The following is a 15,520-nucleotide window of genomic DNA, read 5'->3' as shown; positions in this document are numbered from 1 at the left end:
AGAGAGAGAGAAAGAGAAAGAAAGTGTGCGTGTGTGAGTGTGTGTATGTGTGAGTGAGAGAGAGAGAGAGAGAGAGAGAAAGTGTGTGTGGTGTGTATGTGTATGTGAGTGTTTATGTGTGTGTGTGCAAAAGTGAAAGAAAAGTGTGTGTGTGTGTGTATGTGAGTGTGTGTGGCCTTGAGGAGAATGGCACATTTCCCTTTCACATTAACTCATCTGCATCACAGGCACTTCTATTAAATGTTAATGTTATGGTGTTGTGTCTTTGAGGGTGTGTCAGTGTGAGTGTGTGTGTGTGTGTGTGTGTGTGTGTGTGTGTGTTTGTGTGTGTGTGAGAGAGAGATAAAGAGAAAGAAAGTGTGTGCGTGTCAGTGAGAGAGAGAGAGAAAGAGAAAAAAAGTGTGTGTGTGTGTGTAAGTGAGAGAGAGAGAGAGAGAGAGAAAGTGTGTGTGTGTGTTTATGTGCGTGTGTGCAAAAGTGAAAGAAAGAGTGTGTGTGTGTATGTGAGTGTGAGTAGGTGAGTGTATGTATGTGTGTGTGTGTGTGTGTGTGTGTGTGGGTGTGTGCTCACTGCTCCCTGGTGCTGGAGAGGACACCACGCTCCTGTAGGTGAGTGGCGGCAGAGGGGGCGGGGTTCCCCGTAGTCCTGGGCTAAACTCTCTGGGCGAAGCGATGAACACAGGCCCCGCCTCCCTCAGGAAGCCCAACACTGGCTCCGGGGTCCGCCGGAGGAGCAGGGGCAGGGGGGCCCCCGCCAGGGGGGAGCGCTCCGCGGGTAGAGGAGGAAGCAGGCATGGCGAGGAGAAGCCCATTGAGAGCTCCTTCACCTCCTCCTCCACCTCGTCATCATCTTCCTCCTCCTCCTCCTCCTCCTGCTGTTGAGGGAGTGGTGGTGGAAAATCAGGGGAAGACTCCTCCTGGATGAAGGCGGCGGGCAGCGGAGGAGCCGGGGCCTCAGGAGGGGGGCCCAGAGGGCTGCTGGGGGCCGAGTCTGGGGCAGGGGAGACGCACGGAGGAGATGGAGGGGGCGAGTCTGGAGGAGGGATGGAGGCGCGGACCGGAGAGAGAGGGGAGTCGGGGGGTGGGAAGGAGGCGTAGCCCGGACGGGGAGGGGAGTCAGGGGGTGGGAAGGAGGCGTAGCCCGGACGGGGAGGGGAGTCGGGGGGTGGGAAGGAGGCGTGGAGGGAGGGAGGGGAGTCGGGAGGAGGGAAGGAGGTGTATACCGGACGAGGAGGGGAGTCTGGAGGAGGGATGGAGGTGTATACCGGACGGGAAGGGGAGTCTGGAGGTGGGAAGGAGGCGTATACCGGACGGGGAGGGGAGTCGGGGGGCGGGGAGAAGAAAGGAGGCGGAGGCGCTGGCTCGTCGGGAGGTGGGGGTCGGGTGGGGGAACCCCCGGCGAAGCTGGCCCAGCCTGACTGAAATGTGTCCTCGACAGGCTTCGGGGTGTCGGGGGGACCAAAGACGTTGTCCAGGTCAGGGATGGGAGACGCCACTTGAGCCTCTGACAGCAAGATGTCCGAGTACGCAGAGCTGTCAGCCCTTACGCTTGGCACCACGCTGTAGTAACCTGAGAAGGAACATCGAAGCGCTAATTACCATCTAAAACACTTTCCTCCGACGTTTCTCTGATAGGACAGAAACTTTCAAAAAGGCAGCCGTTTTTAATACTTTAGCAATGTGCGGGAATTACTCTAATCACTGGGTTTCTGTGATGTGAAACCTTTCTGGAAAGTTTTTGTCAGTGCACCCTGCAACAAACTTCAGTTACACTGCAACAGCAGTCAGCATTCTGGACTGAGACAAGTACTGAATTTGAGACTGTAGTCGGCCATTTTGCATGATGATCAATGGGTACCTTCAGTTCTAACCACAAAGCCCTTCACCATGTTAAGGTACAGCATGGGTGACATTGGGCTTACAAAACGAACGGTGTTAAGATTTTTCTGTTTCTTCTCTGAGACAAATCAGTATAGACTGCAGATGTGTACAGGTGTTCAGTATAGACTGCAGATGTGTACAGGTGTTCATTTGTACCTGAGGACCCGACAGAACTGGAGGGTCGTTCGGGAGGCGTTGGTGGAACGTTCTTCGGAGGAAGAGGAGGAGGAGCTGCAAACAAGCAACCACTAGCTTACTGGGAGATCCTTCACGTGCAAACACACTAATCGATACACAATATTTATTTCTGTCTGTCTGTCTGAGGATCTCTGCAATCTGTGCAGACCTATGTGATAGATGGATGATGAGTTACCTCCGGAGGGAAAAGGTCTGGCCAACGGTGAGGGTGGTTGAATTCTTGTCTGACACCAGAAGTCTGGCTCCACAGTGAACACTGAAATTTGAACAGTTCAGTTCACTGTCTATTTCATGGAAATAAAAACAATTCTTTTTCCAGATGGTAAACCTATTCATTTGAATCCAACCAATGAAGGAGTAAAGTATAAAGTTCACTGTGGGAACCACAAATAATAATAAAAAAAAAAAAATGTAATTATCCAGTTCAACATTATACCTTCCAAGTGCTGTGCTTCAAAAGTGTCAAAGCTGGCTTCCAATGGTGGACCGAAGAAAGCATTGGTATTCTCTGATGATCTTTTGCTGCAATGTAAGACCAAATAGTCTACAGATCACCCCATACAAATATAATTAAGCCCAGAACTAGCACATAGCATCATACAATGAACATATAGAACTGGCTACGGTTCCCATTCTCTATCTTACACAGTACTTTAGCTCTACTCTATTTATTGTTACACCATGCTTTTTTTATTGCTCTTAGCTTGACTGTTCTCTCCCTTGTACGTCGCTTTGGACAAAAGCGTCTGCTAAATGACTAAATGTAAATGTAAATGTAAATGGGTGAGTGCTATAAAGACGACAAGACATGTGAGCTGTGATGGGCTGACCTGGGTGTGTCTGGTTCAGGACCCGGCGTAGGTGTGGGTGTGGAGCGTCTGGGTCTGGCTATCTCTTCGCCTGTGGGGAATTAACTCGATTTCAGCACTTCACTTTCATTACAGCTGGGTAGTTTTTCTACCGTGATCTATTTTGCCATCCATCTCTAAACATCTACACGTTTTAAAAATGTTGTGGTAGAATTGAGTGTTATACACTAGGTTATAGACACACTCAAAAGATGAAAGCAGAACCACGGGGTGTCTATATGCTATTTCTATGTCACTGAACATTGAACCAAGTGAAATATGGACTCACATGAGACATTTCTTCTCATTTGACCCTGTAGCAAGAAACAGGGATAACGTTAAGAGAGGTTTCAAAAGGGTGATTAAAAGTCTCTGTCACAATCTGTCAAGACAGAAATGTGACCAAGCAGAGACCTTAATCATGAGAAAACAGCACAGGCCCAAGAACTGAAGAGTATCTATCACCACAAGGACTTTTATGCGAGCATGAAGCCTGAGGTGGAACATGTGACTACCATCTGATGCAACAGCATGGCTAGCCACATGCAGGGTCATTGTGCTGGGGTGAACTGCTGGGACCATTGTTTACAGCAGTGGTTCTCAAACTTTTTGTCCGGGGACCCCGTAAAATCCATTTGCCAAGTCTCGCAAACCCCCACACATTTTGACAGGATATTATAGGTCTAAATTCAGTTCTAATCTTGAATGATGAGACTGCTTGCTGAGACAATATTAGTTTTCATTGTATGTAGAAAACACCATTTCTGATAGACTATACAGCATGTCAAAGCCTAATATGTTAATGCACAGGGCAGCAAGATCATTTCGCGACCCCCAAAAAATGTTTGGCGACCCCACTTGGGGTCCCGACCCCTAGGTTGAGAACCACTGGTTTACAGTATGTGTACATGTGTCCCAAAGAAAGACAGTTCTGCTGTTCAGGTACAAGTGGGTTGGACTCACCGGACTTCGCCTCTGAGCTCAGCAAAAGGGAAGAAAGAATAGACCTGATCAGAGAGTGAGTGATGGATCAAGGATCAATAGGCCTGATCAGAGTGATCGATCAATAGGCCTGATCAGAGTGAGTGATCAATCAATAGACCTGATCAGAGAGTGAGTGATGGATCAATAGGCCTGATCAGAGAGTGAGTGATCAATCAATGGGCCTGATCAGAGAGTGAGTGATGGATCAATAGGCCTGATCAGAGAGTGAGTGATGGATCAATAGGCCTGATCAGAGAGTGAGTGATGGATCAATAGGCCTGATCAGAGAGTGAGTGATGGATCAATAGGCCTGATCAGAGTGAGTGATGGATCAATAGGCCTGATCAGAGAGTGAGTGATCAATCAATGGGCCTGATCAGAGAGTGAGTGATGGATCAATAGGCCTGATCAGAGAGTGAGTGATGGATCAATAGGCCTGATCAGAGAGTGAGTGATGGATCAATAGGCCTGATCAGAGAGTGAGTGATCAATCAATGGGCCTGATCAGAGAGTGTGATGGATCAATAGGCCTGATCAGAGTGAGTGATGGATCAATGGGCCTGATCAGAGAGTGAGTGATGGATCAATAGGCCTGATCAGAGAGTGAGTGATCAATCAATGGGCCTGATCAGAGAGTGTGATGGATCAATAGGCCTGATCAGAGTGAGTGATGGATCAATGGGCCTGATCAGAGAGTGAGTGATGGATCAATAGGCCTGATCAGAGAGTGAGTGATCAATCAATGGGCCTGATCAGAGAGTGAGTGATGGATCAATAGGCCTGATCAGAGAGTGAGTGATGGATCAATAGGCCTGATCAGAGAGTGAGTGATGGATCAATAGGCCTGATCAGAGAGTGAGTGATCAATCAATGGGCCTGATCAGAGAGTGTGATGGATCAATAGGCCTGATCAGAGAGTGAGTGATGGATCAATAGGCCTGATCAGAGTGAGTGATGAAGCAATAGGCCTGATCAGAGAGTGACTGATGGATCAAACAAATACAAAAAATAAAAAAGTTTAAATCAGTTGAAAAAAAACTAAAAACAATGAAGTGCGAACCATGCATACCGTGAGCCCGTGCATTAGATTAGGACCATTAGACAGCATAACCAACGTTTACAACAGCAACTGAAATTCAATGTCAGTATGAAGACTATATGCAAGCAGTGGATGCTAGTAGTAGCCACGGCACCGTGCTAACTCTGTGAAACCCATCAGTAGTGATACCATGGTGATCAAATACTGGCAATACATAGCGATGACTGAAGCGGTTGGTTGTATCCATTGCATTGAACAAGCACGATTATGACAAATAATGAAGATCTGGAAGGAAGTACATCTAGATATGTCATGAAAGGCCAGCACAGGATGCAGAGTGATGGAGGACGGCCACATCTTTATGAACTTGTGCTAGCACAGGATGCAGAGTGATGCAGTACGGCCACATCTAGCACAGGATGCAGAGTGATGCAGTACGGCCACATCTAGCACAGGATGCAGAGTGATGCAGTACGGCCACATCTAGCACAGGATGCAGAGTGATGCAGTACGGCCACATCTAGCACAGGATGCAGAGTGATGCAGTACGGCCACATCTAGCACAGGATGCAGAGTGATGCAGTACGGCCACATCTAGCACAGGATGCAGAGTGATGCAGTACGGCCACATCTAGCACAGGATGCAGAGTGATGCAGTACGGCCACATCCTTATGAACTTGTTCCATCTTGGCTGGAGTGATTACAGTTACAGCATGAGGAGGACGAATGACAAAGTCAGAAGATGCCTGAAGACATTAGCTTAGCTTAGCTTACCGGGCTTTTTCTCTGTCAGAAACCGACGCGAGTAGGAGTGGGGAAATCAGAGAGAAAACGAGAGAGCGACACGCGTTGAGGACGGGATCTTTACAACATCATGTTAACAACAAAATAACCAGGAGACACGTGAAAATCATATCAGGTACCGACGGGACTGTAAGTGTTATTCTAGCGCTGTGTCTGTGCGTGATCTCCCCAACACTTACCAGGGGTGAGGGTGAGATTGCCAAGGTGCCCACCGAAGCCTTTAGCTCATCCATGGTGGGCACGGAGCAGCTGGAGCTGTCGGAGGGCAGGGGCTTGATCCTGATCTTAAACTTCTTCAGGTGGTCCTCCTCCCCCTCAGACTCACTGGAGGAGACGGCCTTGGCTTTAAGAGCACGTGTGGATTGGTCAAGGAGGTTACTGGGATCTGTATATACACCAACATACACGGCATATAAAGAATTATGAGAGAGAGAGAGAGAGAGAGAGAGAGAGAGAGAGAGAGAGAGAGAGAGAGAGAGAGAGATAGATAGATAGATAGATAGATAGATAGATAGATAGATAGATAGAGAGAGAGAGAGAGAGAGAGAGAGAGAGAGACTTTCTGGAACAGCTCCTGAAATTAAACACACTCTTTTTTTTCCAGTTCCCTAATCAGACACATGGAGACACTAATAGCCATTTACTAAGTGGTAGGGCATGTGCTGTGAATCACTTCCAAGGAAATCCCACCTCTGTATGTGTAAAAAAGATCAAAATACTCTCTGCTGATCTCTCCTGGGAGAAATATGTCCATTGCTTTTAGCTGAAGAGGCCATTAAGCCAAGCACAAACAAAGACAACTGTCCTGCGAGTATCCAGCGTAGCAAAAGCACAATTAAAAAGGATATCTTCTGATTGGTCCCCTGGTCTGATGCTGAATCCTTCATCATCCACATCAGGGGAGGTCTGAGAACACATAGACATCTGTGTCATGCTATGGCGAAATAGAACAGGGGACATAAATGCAGTGTCCTCAAGTCTCTCCATTGAAAGGTAGGTTGCAGGTATTTTAATGTTTAGAATGCAGTAGAATAAACAGCCTGAGGATGCCACATAGTGCCACATAGTGCCCCTGAGGCTGCCACATAGTGCCCCTGAGGCTGCCACATAGTGCCCCAGAGGCTGCCACATAGTGCCCATGAGGCTGCCACATAGTGCCCATGAGGCTGCCACATAGTGCCACATAGTGCCCCTGAGGCTGCCACATAGTGCCCCTGAGGCTGCCACATAGTGCCACATAGTGCCCCTGAGGCTGCCACATAGTGCCCCTGAGGCTGCCACATAGTGCCCCATAGTGCCCATGAGGCTGCCACATAGTGCCCCTGAGGCTGCCACATAGTGCCACATAGTGCCCCTGAGGCTGCCACATAGTGCCACATAGTGCCCCTGAGGCTGCCACATAGTGCCACATAGTGCCCCTGAGGCTGCCACATAGTGCCCCAGAGGCTGCCACATAGTGCCACTGGAGAACGTACACAATCTTGGGACTAAACTGTGACACATGCCCAGCAATGTGCTGTGGTGAGGGGCTTTGCTACTATCCAACTGTGACATAGGTGCTGTCACGGGGGCAACATATTTGGATCTGTTTTGCCTGAATTTATGTGGATGAATTTATGGAAAACTGAGAACATTGAGAACATTGAGAACATTGACCTCTCGTCACGTAAAGGGTGCTAAATAGGCCTTCGCTGAGGTAAAGGATGTTATGTTTCTATCTAGTCTCACACTGCCATGAATTCAAAGCTCATGACGTGAGAGAGGAGTTGATCCAGTCACGTTCAATATAACATGGATTGACATTAATCAACAGCACCGACAGCCAAACAGGAAACCAATAGGATGATTCCAGACCCTTGCATACACAGTGAATAAGGGCTGGAAGCGCTAGTGTAGAAAACAACAGGCAATCTGGGTAGACAACAAATAAAATAAATAAATTCACTCACATAGCGATCCCAATCAATCTCGCCATAGAATCCGTTCGGAGCTCCGTTGGTCTTTTTCTAGGAGTGGGAGACAACAAACACTGGGTGGTTAATGTGCAGGTGGCCATGATTATGACACAAAGACCTCTAATCAGACTGCCATACAGCAAACCCAGACGGGAGGATATAAAATAATCTGTGAACAAGGGATGAACCCCCTGCTGATTGATATACGTACAGATTTCTCTTTGTCAGGTGAGCCCCTGCAAGAGAGAGAGAGAGAGAAGTGGTGTGAGATGAGGGTACCCTGCGTGACATGTTCTCAGTATGCTCCTTGCCTTCAAAGGGTACTCGAGATATATACGCCAAAATAAAAGCCATACTTCCCGGAACCATTTACATCAGATGGTCCATTGTGCTGCTATGCAATTACATAAAAGAGTCAATCTGCCAGCGGACACACTCACGTTGAGTCATTGTCTCTCTCTTTCTTCCTGAAACCAAATGCCTTCCTGGTGCGCTTTTTCAGTCCTGATTGTAAGACAGGAACAGAGAGAGAGAGAGAGAGAGAGAGAGAGAGAGAGAGAGAGAGAGAGAGAGAGAAAGCGTAAGGGAGAAAGAGGCAGACAGAGGGAGAGAGATTTCATCATTTTAAACACACAATTCAAACTAAAACGTATTCACTCCACTGACCTCTTAATGAGGTGTACTTCATGACTACTACACATGACGTTCACTTTTGACTGCAGCATAGTACCAATGGGCTCTTAGCTATTACAGCTACTGGACGGGTCCCTGTGATAACTCCCCCAGTGTGTTAGTAGTATTAGTTTTGGATGACAAATAAAACAAAGCCGAAATAACTAAGGTGATTATTTCATAATTAACATCCCATCTCACTGTGTTTACATCCCTATGCAAATGCCCCCCAGTGCTGGCCATACCCCTAATCGTGTCATAACACCCCCAAACACACACAGCACGGCAGATGGTGAGACAGGCCCTTAGGGTCAGGGTTTGACAACCCCAGCAGTCATTCTGGACCAACAGTTACATAGCAAACAGTAGCAGATCCAACGCCTTCTGCATCCATATCTATGTTGTTTATTCATCTAATATGAGTGGTTAACCAAATGAGCAGTAACCTGAGCTCAGTTCCTCAGTACCTCCTACTAAACTAGTTCTTCCTGAGGGAAGTGATACAGCACAGAAAATGCACGAAAATGCAGACATAGAGTTTGCCATCATGTTGTGTCTTTCTGCAGATCAGTGGTTCCCAAAGTGTCAAGAGTTGAGGGCGAAAAAAGAAAACCAGGAACCCTAAACAGCCAGCTACTGGTCACATGATGCATAGTAGCCTGTGACTCCCCTATTTGGGGATGACTTTATAGCCAATGTATACTTATTTCATATGTTCAGGGCCTACTTTTTAGCCTATATTTTTAGCCTATATGTTAGAAGGGTTAGCAACCCTAATAATGAATCCACTGACCAAAGAATGAAACGATACAACTATAAAACCGAAATTGATCTGGCCGAATCTGATTTGAGCTCTGATCAAATGAAATGTATAACTGAGCAAATATTTCAGTTTAACTGATCGATTAAATTAAACTGAAAAGGTTTAACTGTTCAAATGTAGAAACGATGTTTAAGAAAGGCTCTACAACTGCTCATGGGCATCTGTGTTTTTTTTATTTCTATTAAAAACAGGTAATAGGCTATATGAGTGGGCTGGGGTCAAAGGGTGGCCAGCCATGAAAGGTTTGGGAACCACTGCTGCTTTTCAATGCAACAAGTTGAACTCTAATACCCTTTCGAGGTGTCATGTCAACTGGCAAAATCACTTTAAAGGCTATCAAGTCACCTTAAAGGCACCTTAAAGACTGCAGTGGTGCTTAGCAGTCCAAAAAGAAACATTCTTACCGACCATTTCAGAAGCATCAACCAGCTATACTGTAAGTCTGCTGCCCACCCCACAAGTGGAGCACCCACACACCACTGCACACCTGGGATCTGTCACCATACTTAACTAGTTACAGCAATGTAAAACAGAGTAACAAACCAGCCACCAAAACACAATGCAGGCAGATCTGTTCGACACATTCTCTTCTGCTAAATAGGTTTGGATTGATCGTATTCAAAACCACGTGGGAGACTTACTGTAAAGGAACTCAATATCAAATATAAAAGGATGTGACTAATTATGGTCAAACACCCTTATTTTAAAATGAGCTAAATCTCGTAGACTGCAGTTCTTCTACAAGTCCATATTTTAAAAAAGACAACAAACCTAACCATCTGGCTGGACCTCCAGCGAAGGTTTTGGAGAGCATTTCGGATAATTAGAGATGTGACCGTTTACATGACACTCCTTAACTGTCCAAGTGCAGCCTTCCATGCAGTCACCCACGCATTTAGTATGTAGATGAGTGTAACATTTTATTAGTCCTGAAACCTCTAAATGCTGCATTTAACTACGAAAGGACGAGCAGAGGACGCCTCATCCTGTTTGTCAGGAAAGAAACAACCTCATTACAACGCCCTTAATTGCCTTCAAGGGGCAACCTTGACGAACACAATCGCACATCTCTAACACTGATGTCCTTTGCACTGTACAACATCTCTTCATTATTTTCGTCCAGAGTGGAAAAATGCGTACAACTGGGTGAGCTACAGCTGTGTTGACGTTATATTGCAGGGATACCATTAATCAGGGACGAGTATACTGTAGGCTACGATGCAAGATTAATACGAATCAGAGATTAGTCTCGAAACTGTTGGCGGAATAAAAACATAATACGAGGATGGGTACATCAGTCTGGCATACCTTCCATCATGATTGCAGATTTTCATTCCTCAGTCTCACGAGAGCTGAAGGGAGATGGACGTGCAAATGCGAGCAAGGGAGGATGCTGAACTGCTCATAATTCTAAATCGCAGGCAGGGAGTAGGCAGGTTCTCCCGTGCAGATCTCGCGCCAACCCTCAGCGTTCGGTAGTAATACTTCTTGTAAGCGCCAGGTTATGATAGACAGGGGCAAGGCCGTCGGCTAGGCCCCGGTCGCCGCTGCAGCAGTAGACACGCACGCCATCACAGAGGGGGGGACTCTGAGGACACGAGAGGGAAGACGCGAGCGAGCGAGAGAGGATGTATGGGAGATAGCCAGAAGCAGGAATGGAAGGGAGAGGGAGGGAGAGAAGGAGGGCGATGTGCTGATGTCACATTCCATTGAGCCAATGGAGAGGTGCTGTACTTTTGTCACATGGTATTTGTCGCTTAATGTCTCGCGTAGGGCAAATTGTTTTACAGGTGCACAGCAGAAGGCAGACGTGCTCTATCCCACCAACACAAGCACATTTTTAAATTTCGCTTTTTGACCATCTAGCTATCCGTCACACAAACATCCACACACGCGCGCTCTAAACAAATGACCTCAAGTATGTTGGTTCCAGACTACACTTCACCATTATGGCAACCTGGAATTAGTTTGGAGTATATTATTCAATGCAAATAGCTTTTTAGAGAAGGGTAGTGAAAATAAGGTGGAATATTTGCTCCTTTTCAATCCTGAGAGAGGGAGAGAGAGAGAGAGAGCATGTGTAGCGTGGTTTAGTGAGATTAACTAAGTTTTTGTTTACGTGGAGCTGAATGTGTGTGTGTGTGTGTGTGTGTGTGTGTGTGTGCTCGCGAGTGTTTGTGGTTGGCATCTTATCCCTTCACCCCATATCTCCTGGGGACATGCTAGTCTTATATAACACAGGGATAAGAAAACAGAAGTTCTGCCTGTGCTGGAGTGCTGCCAAGTGAGGGACAGTAATCACCTTAAGCTGTGACAGCAGTGATTATAACCTCTACACTGTTTACTCTTAAGGCTCAGAAGATACACAAGCGAGTAGTAGGTTAGTTGTGTGCTAGTATGGGTAGAGTGTTACAGTAAACTAAAGCTGGTGAGATGTAAACAAATACATTAAAGGCCAGAAGAATCAGTTTTGCACATAATGCACCTTTAAACACACCTCCTGTAAATGCAATATTCAGCACTGCCAATGTGTCAGACACATAACCTCACATATGGAAAAGACAGGTGTCCAAGAGGAATTATGATGGCACTTTGAACATCTGACATTTGGATCCTCAAGTTGTAATGTATATTTGAAGATTTCAGTGTGAAATGTTCAGAAAATACTAAAAGGCATACATAATTAAATATTATTTCATATCACAGCCTTTGTGTGAGCTCCTCTGCAGCTGAATGCATTTAGGTATTTGCTTTAGGTATGTGGAAAATATGTTGTCTACAGGAGTTGATTGTTCCCTGTGAAAATAAATGGCTGATCTTTTTGGCATATTGAAAAAGTCCCTGACTTGCATCTCACAAAATAGCAGAGCTGAGAACTGAGTTCTAGTAGTACACGATTGTTGCCACTAGAGGGAAGCAAAAGTATTTAAGTCCCTACATCCTCTGTAATTTACAGTTATCATCTACCAAGGTTTGTGTTTATTGAAGGCATGTTTTTTCTGTATGTGGTCAATTGTAATTCTTAAAAAAAATGACTAACAAGAAATGTATGAAGAGAATATGAGTTAAGAGAATTTTTAATATGCAATTACATTACCGGCCCTATATACATATTTTGGCGTAGAGCAGATTTCGTAAAGTATATTCTTGCATAAACAAAAGAACATTCATGCATGCATTTCACTTATTCAGATGGGTGGGTTATAACCATGATGTCAGCAGAGCCGGAGTCCTGGGGTGAGGGGGATTTGTCATCCAAAGAGATCCTAATCAACAAACATCATCACCCCACAGAAGGCCGTGATCCACCTCCTCGATCCACCTCCGGTTTAATCTGACTCAGGGTCAGCGGTGCCTCCTTGGCTGAGATGAAATCACACAGCAGTGTTGGAGAACTAGCTGGTTTCAGATCAGTTTTGGGAGTCCCAGGAACATATACATACGTGCAGATTTGTGTTTACTACATGGAATGTTCCCATGGGCAGTTCAAACATGGAATGCCGATAGTGGAGGAAATGCTGTTTTTACCATCAGAGCGGCGAGAGCCGGCTTCTCAAGATCTCTTATCGCAGATGATTATCATTTAGTTTACATATCATGTCTCTGCTGGTGTAGACCGAAAGTGTTATTTCCGAGCCGCAGATACAGGCCACAAAACAAACAAGACCTACTGTATTCTCTCCTAACTGCAGCTACCTCTGTTTACATGGACATACCTTCACCAGTAATAGAGGAGCACTCTATCACTCTAAGACAGGACCACTGACTTCATTTTCATAAGTAGTCTGGATATATAAACGTACACACACACGCACACGCACATACGTGCATTTTAATAAGTAGTCTGGATATATAAACGTACACACACACGCACACGCTCATACGTGCATTTTAATAAGTAGTCTGGATATATAGACGTATACACACACGCACACGCATACACACATACACACATATGTCCATTTTCACTGAGCACTCTCAGATGTCCTTAAAGAGTGCCATGCTGCTGCCATCCCAAATGTCAGAAAGCAACTCTATCAACTCTTCATGCAGCAAATGATCTGATGACCTGATGATCAGTGTGAGAAAAGAGAGAAAGAGAAAGAGAAAGAGAGAGAGAGAGAGAGAGAGAGAGAGAGAGAGAGAAGCACTTGGCCAAATGCTTCTCTCTCTCTCTCTTTTCTCACACTGATATGGTGCACACCACTGTGAATGGTTCAGGTTCACAGAGAGCATTTGTCCAACATAACATTTGTCCAAGGAGCTGTTCAAGTAGATGATGGCTTATGGGAGGCACATACTGTACATGTCAAGTTGCCACCACGGTCTTCAGAAAGCATTTACATGCATATGACGTAAACAACTGATCCACCAAATGTCATTTAAGGGTCTGGACTGATGTTTCCTACTAGGGCTGGAAATGTGAAGAAAGGGCCATTTTGCTTCATGTAGTTCTTGTGCAGATGGCAATTCAAGGCGCATTGAAATGAGAAATATAACTCCACGTTTATTGAGTATTTTAAATTAAAATAAATGTAATCTCTATAGTTCAACTTCAATAATACATGGTCCTGGCTTCTCCATGTTTGTTACCACCACTATAAACAGCAATTTAGTCCTCCGTTAATAATCACATGCACAGACACACAAGTCAAGTCTGCACGGTTTGCCCAGGCTGTTTGTCAGGACAATGAACTCCCAACTAACCCAGATAGACTGACTAAAATAAAATGTGAGGGTAAATCAGGAAAGTCTGCAATTGCAGCCTGCAAGGTAAGGCGCACGTTAAAACTGACATCTTTCGGAAAACAGACACGACAAACGAGAGCCACAGCGTCCTTCCAAATAACAAAGAACCATGCACTGGTACGTTGAAATGTCAACAAACATGCAGACACATAAACACTCGCTACACACACACACACACACACTCTCTCTCTCTCTCTCTCTCTCACACACACACACACACAAAGAAAGAAGGAAGGAAGGAAACAGTTTAACTGTTTTCACAAGAAGGCATTGGCTGATATGTGGTTTGTTTTAAATTCCAATGAAGGAAGGTGAGAAGGCTATTTTTCTTGGACGTATTCCCTGACCACGAAGTACTTACAAAATGGTTAGTAGTACTAGTAAACCAATAAATCACTTTCATTACCATCTGTTTTCATTCTAAACTAGGCTTTCCATACGTATTCTAAGAACGGCACACTGCTTCCCTGCAAAGAAAATAAAAACAGACCACTGTATTCCAACTCGCTGAAGGGCCCTTCTTTGCTTTAGTACTCCTACCACTCACAATACCTATTTGTCTGTGCTGGTATACTCTATGGCTGGGTGATATGACCGGTATGTACCCCTCTTGCAGAAGGAGCCCACCCTATCTGATGGTCTCCACACTGGCCTGGCATCTGCTGCTGGGTCAGTCCATTGAAAGCAGCCCAGTCTCTGCAGCACTCTGTTTGTGTATAAACTCTCTCTCACACTTTCGGTTGCGTCCATGATCAGGGTGGAAAATGCTGGCCTATGGGTCACTGCGTGACAGTCCTCTAAGGTTCAGCGGTTCTCAAGAGACTCCGTAGAATTCTCTCACCATTACTGAAACACAGGGGATTCTGCTGGTCTTGTTTGCCCCGCTCCCTGAATATTAAATAGATTAGATACACTTTTATTAATCCCGTTAGGGAAATTCAGGTGCAATAGCAGCAACAGGAATAGGAATCAAATATAATCAAACATACACATAAAACAAATAAATAAAATAAAATAAAATAAAATAAAAACAGTATATGGAATATGGCCCCCTGCTCAGTACTCAACCTAAACCTTTTGGAATTTCCATGTGAATGTGTCTTTCCATTTATCTTTTTTTCAAACGATTACACTCGCTAACTCAAGTCCATTTCTAACCGTGCATGGAAAACACACGTCATGAACTTGAACTCGCTAAGGCTAACATCTTTAGCATTCCGCTCGGTAGGGTTCAGCCGGGCTCCCGAGTTTCTAGTGAAGCAGCCGGTCACGTCCGCTGATCCTTATCTCCAGTTGGTCATGGAAGAATGGCAGCCAGAGGTGGACTGGACTGGTGTGTATTGCTGCTATCTCCACAGCCCCAGATCAGCTATTCTCAGCCTCCCTCCCTGTGTGTGTGACGCTGGTTGAAATGTCCACGTGTGAAACCTTGTTGTGACAGTGAGTGTGACACTCTGGCATTCTTGTGAATTCTCTGTTATTGTTCAACCCTCTGCCCGGATATGTCTTTCTCAGCTATCTAATCTGCCCTGCCCAGTTCTAGTGTAAGGAATAAACACATAGGAA

At 45.5% G+C, this 15,520-nt stretch overlaps 1 protein-coding gene across 1 annotated transcript in view; it reads right to left on the bottom strand.

The window, feature by feature from the left end:
• The window catches only part of LOC105891305 (SH3-containing GRB2-like protein 3-interacting protein 1), a 19,274-nt gene extending 8,409 nt beyond the window's left edge, over positions 1-10,865 (bottom strand). The window contains exons 1-13 of the mRNA XM_042703696.1: positions 10,514-10,865; positions 8,151-8,214; positions 7,922-7,946; positions 7,705-7,761; positions 6,529-6,661; positions 6,344-6,363; positions 5,935-6,213; positions 3,217-3,241; positions 2,910-2,979; positions 2,516-2,601; positions 2,255-2,335; positions 2,038-2,112; positions 572-1,570 (exon numbers count right to left, since the gene is read on the bottom strand). Coding sequence (XP_042559630.1) covers positions 572-1,570; positions 2,038-2,112; positions 2,255-2,335; positions 2,516-2,601; positions 2,910-2,979; positions 3,217-3,241; positions 5,935-6,213; positions 6,344-6,363; positions 6,529-6,661; positions 7,705-7,761; positions 7,922-7,946; positions 8,151-8,214; positions 10,514-10,523 — 1,924 coding nt within the window. The 5' untranslated portion in view covers positions 10,524-10,865. The remainder of the gene's footprint in view (positions 1-571; positions 1,571-2,037; positions 2,113-2,254; positions 2,336-2,515; positions 2,602-2,909; positions 2,980-3,216; positions 3,242-5,934; positions 6,214-6,343; positions 6,364-6,528; positions 6,662-7,704; positions 7,762-7,921; positions 7,947-8,150; positions 8,215-10,513) is intronic.
• Between the last annotated feature and the right edge of the window lie 4,655 nt (positions 10,866-15,520).

This window comes from Clupea harengus, chromosome 25 (genome assembly GCF_900700415.2).
Source record: "Clupea harengus chromosome 25, Ch_v2.0.2, whole genome shotgun sequence".
In the NCBI taxonomy this organism is placed as follows: Eukaryota; Metazoa; Chordata; class Actinopteri; order Clupeiformes; family Clupeidae; genus Clupea; species Clupea harengus.
Note: the sequence above shows the minus strand (reverse complement) of the source record. Positions and strands in the feature narration are given on the sequence as shown.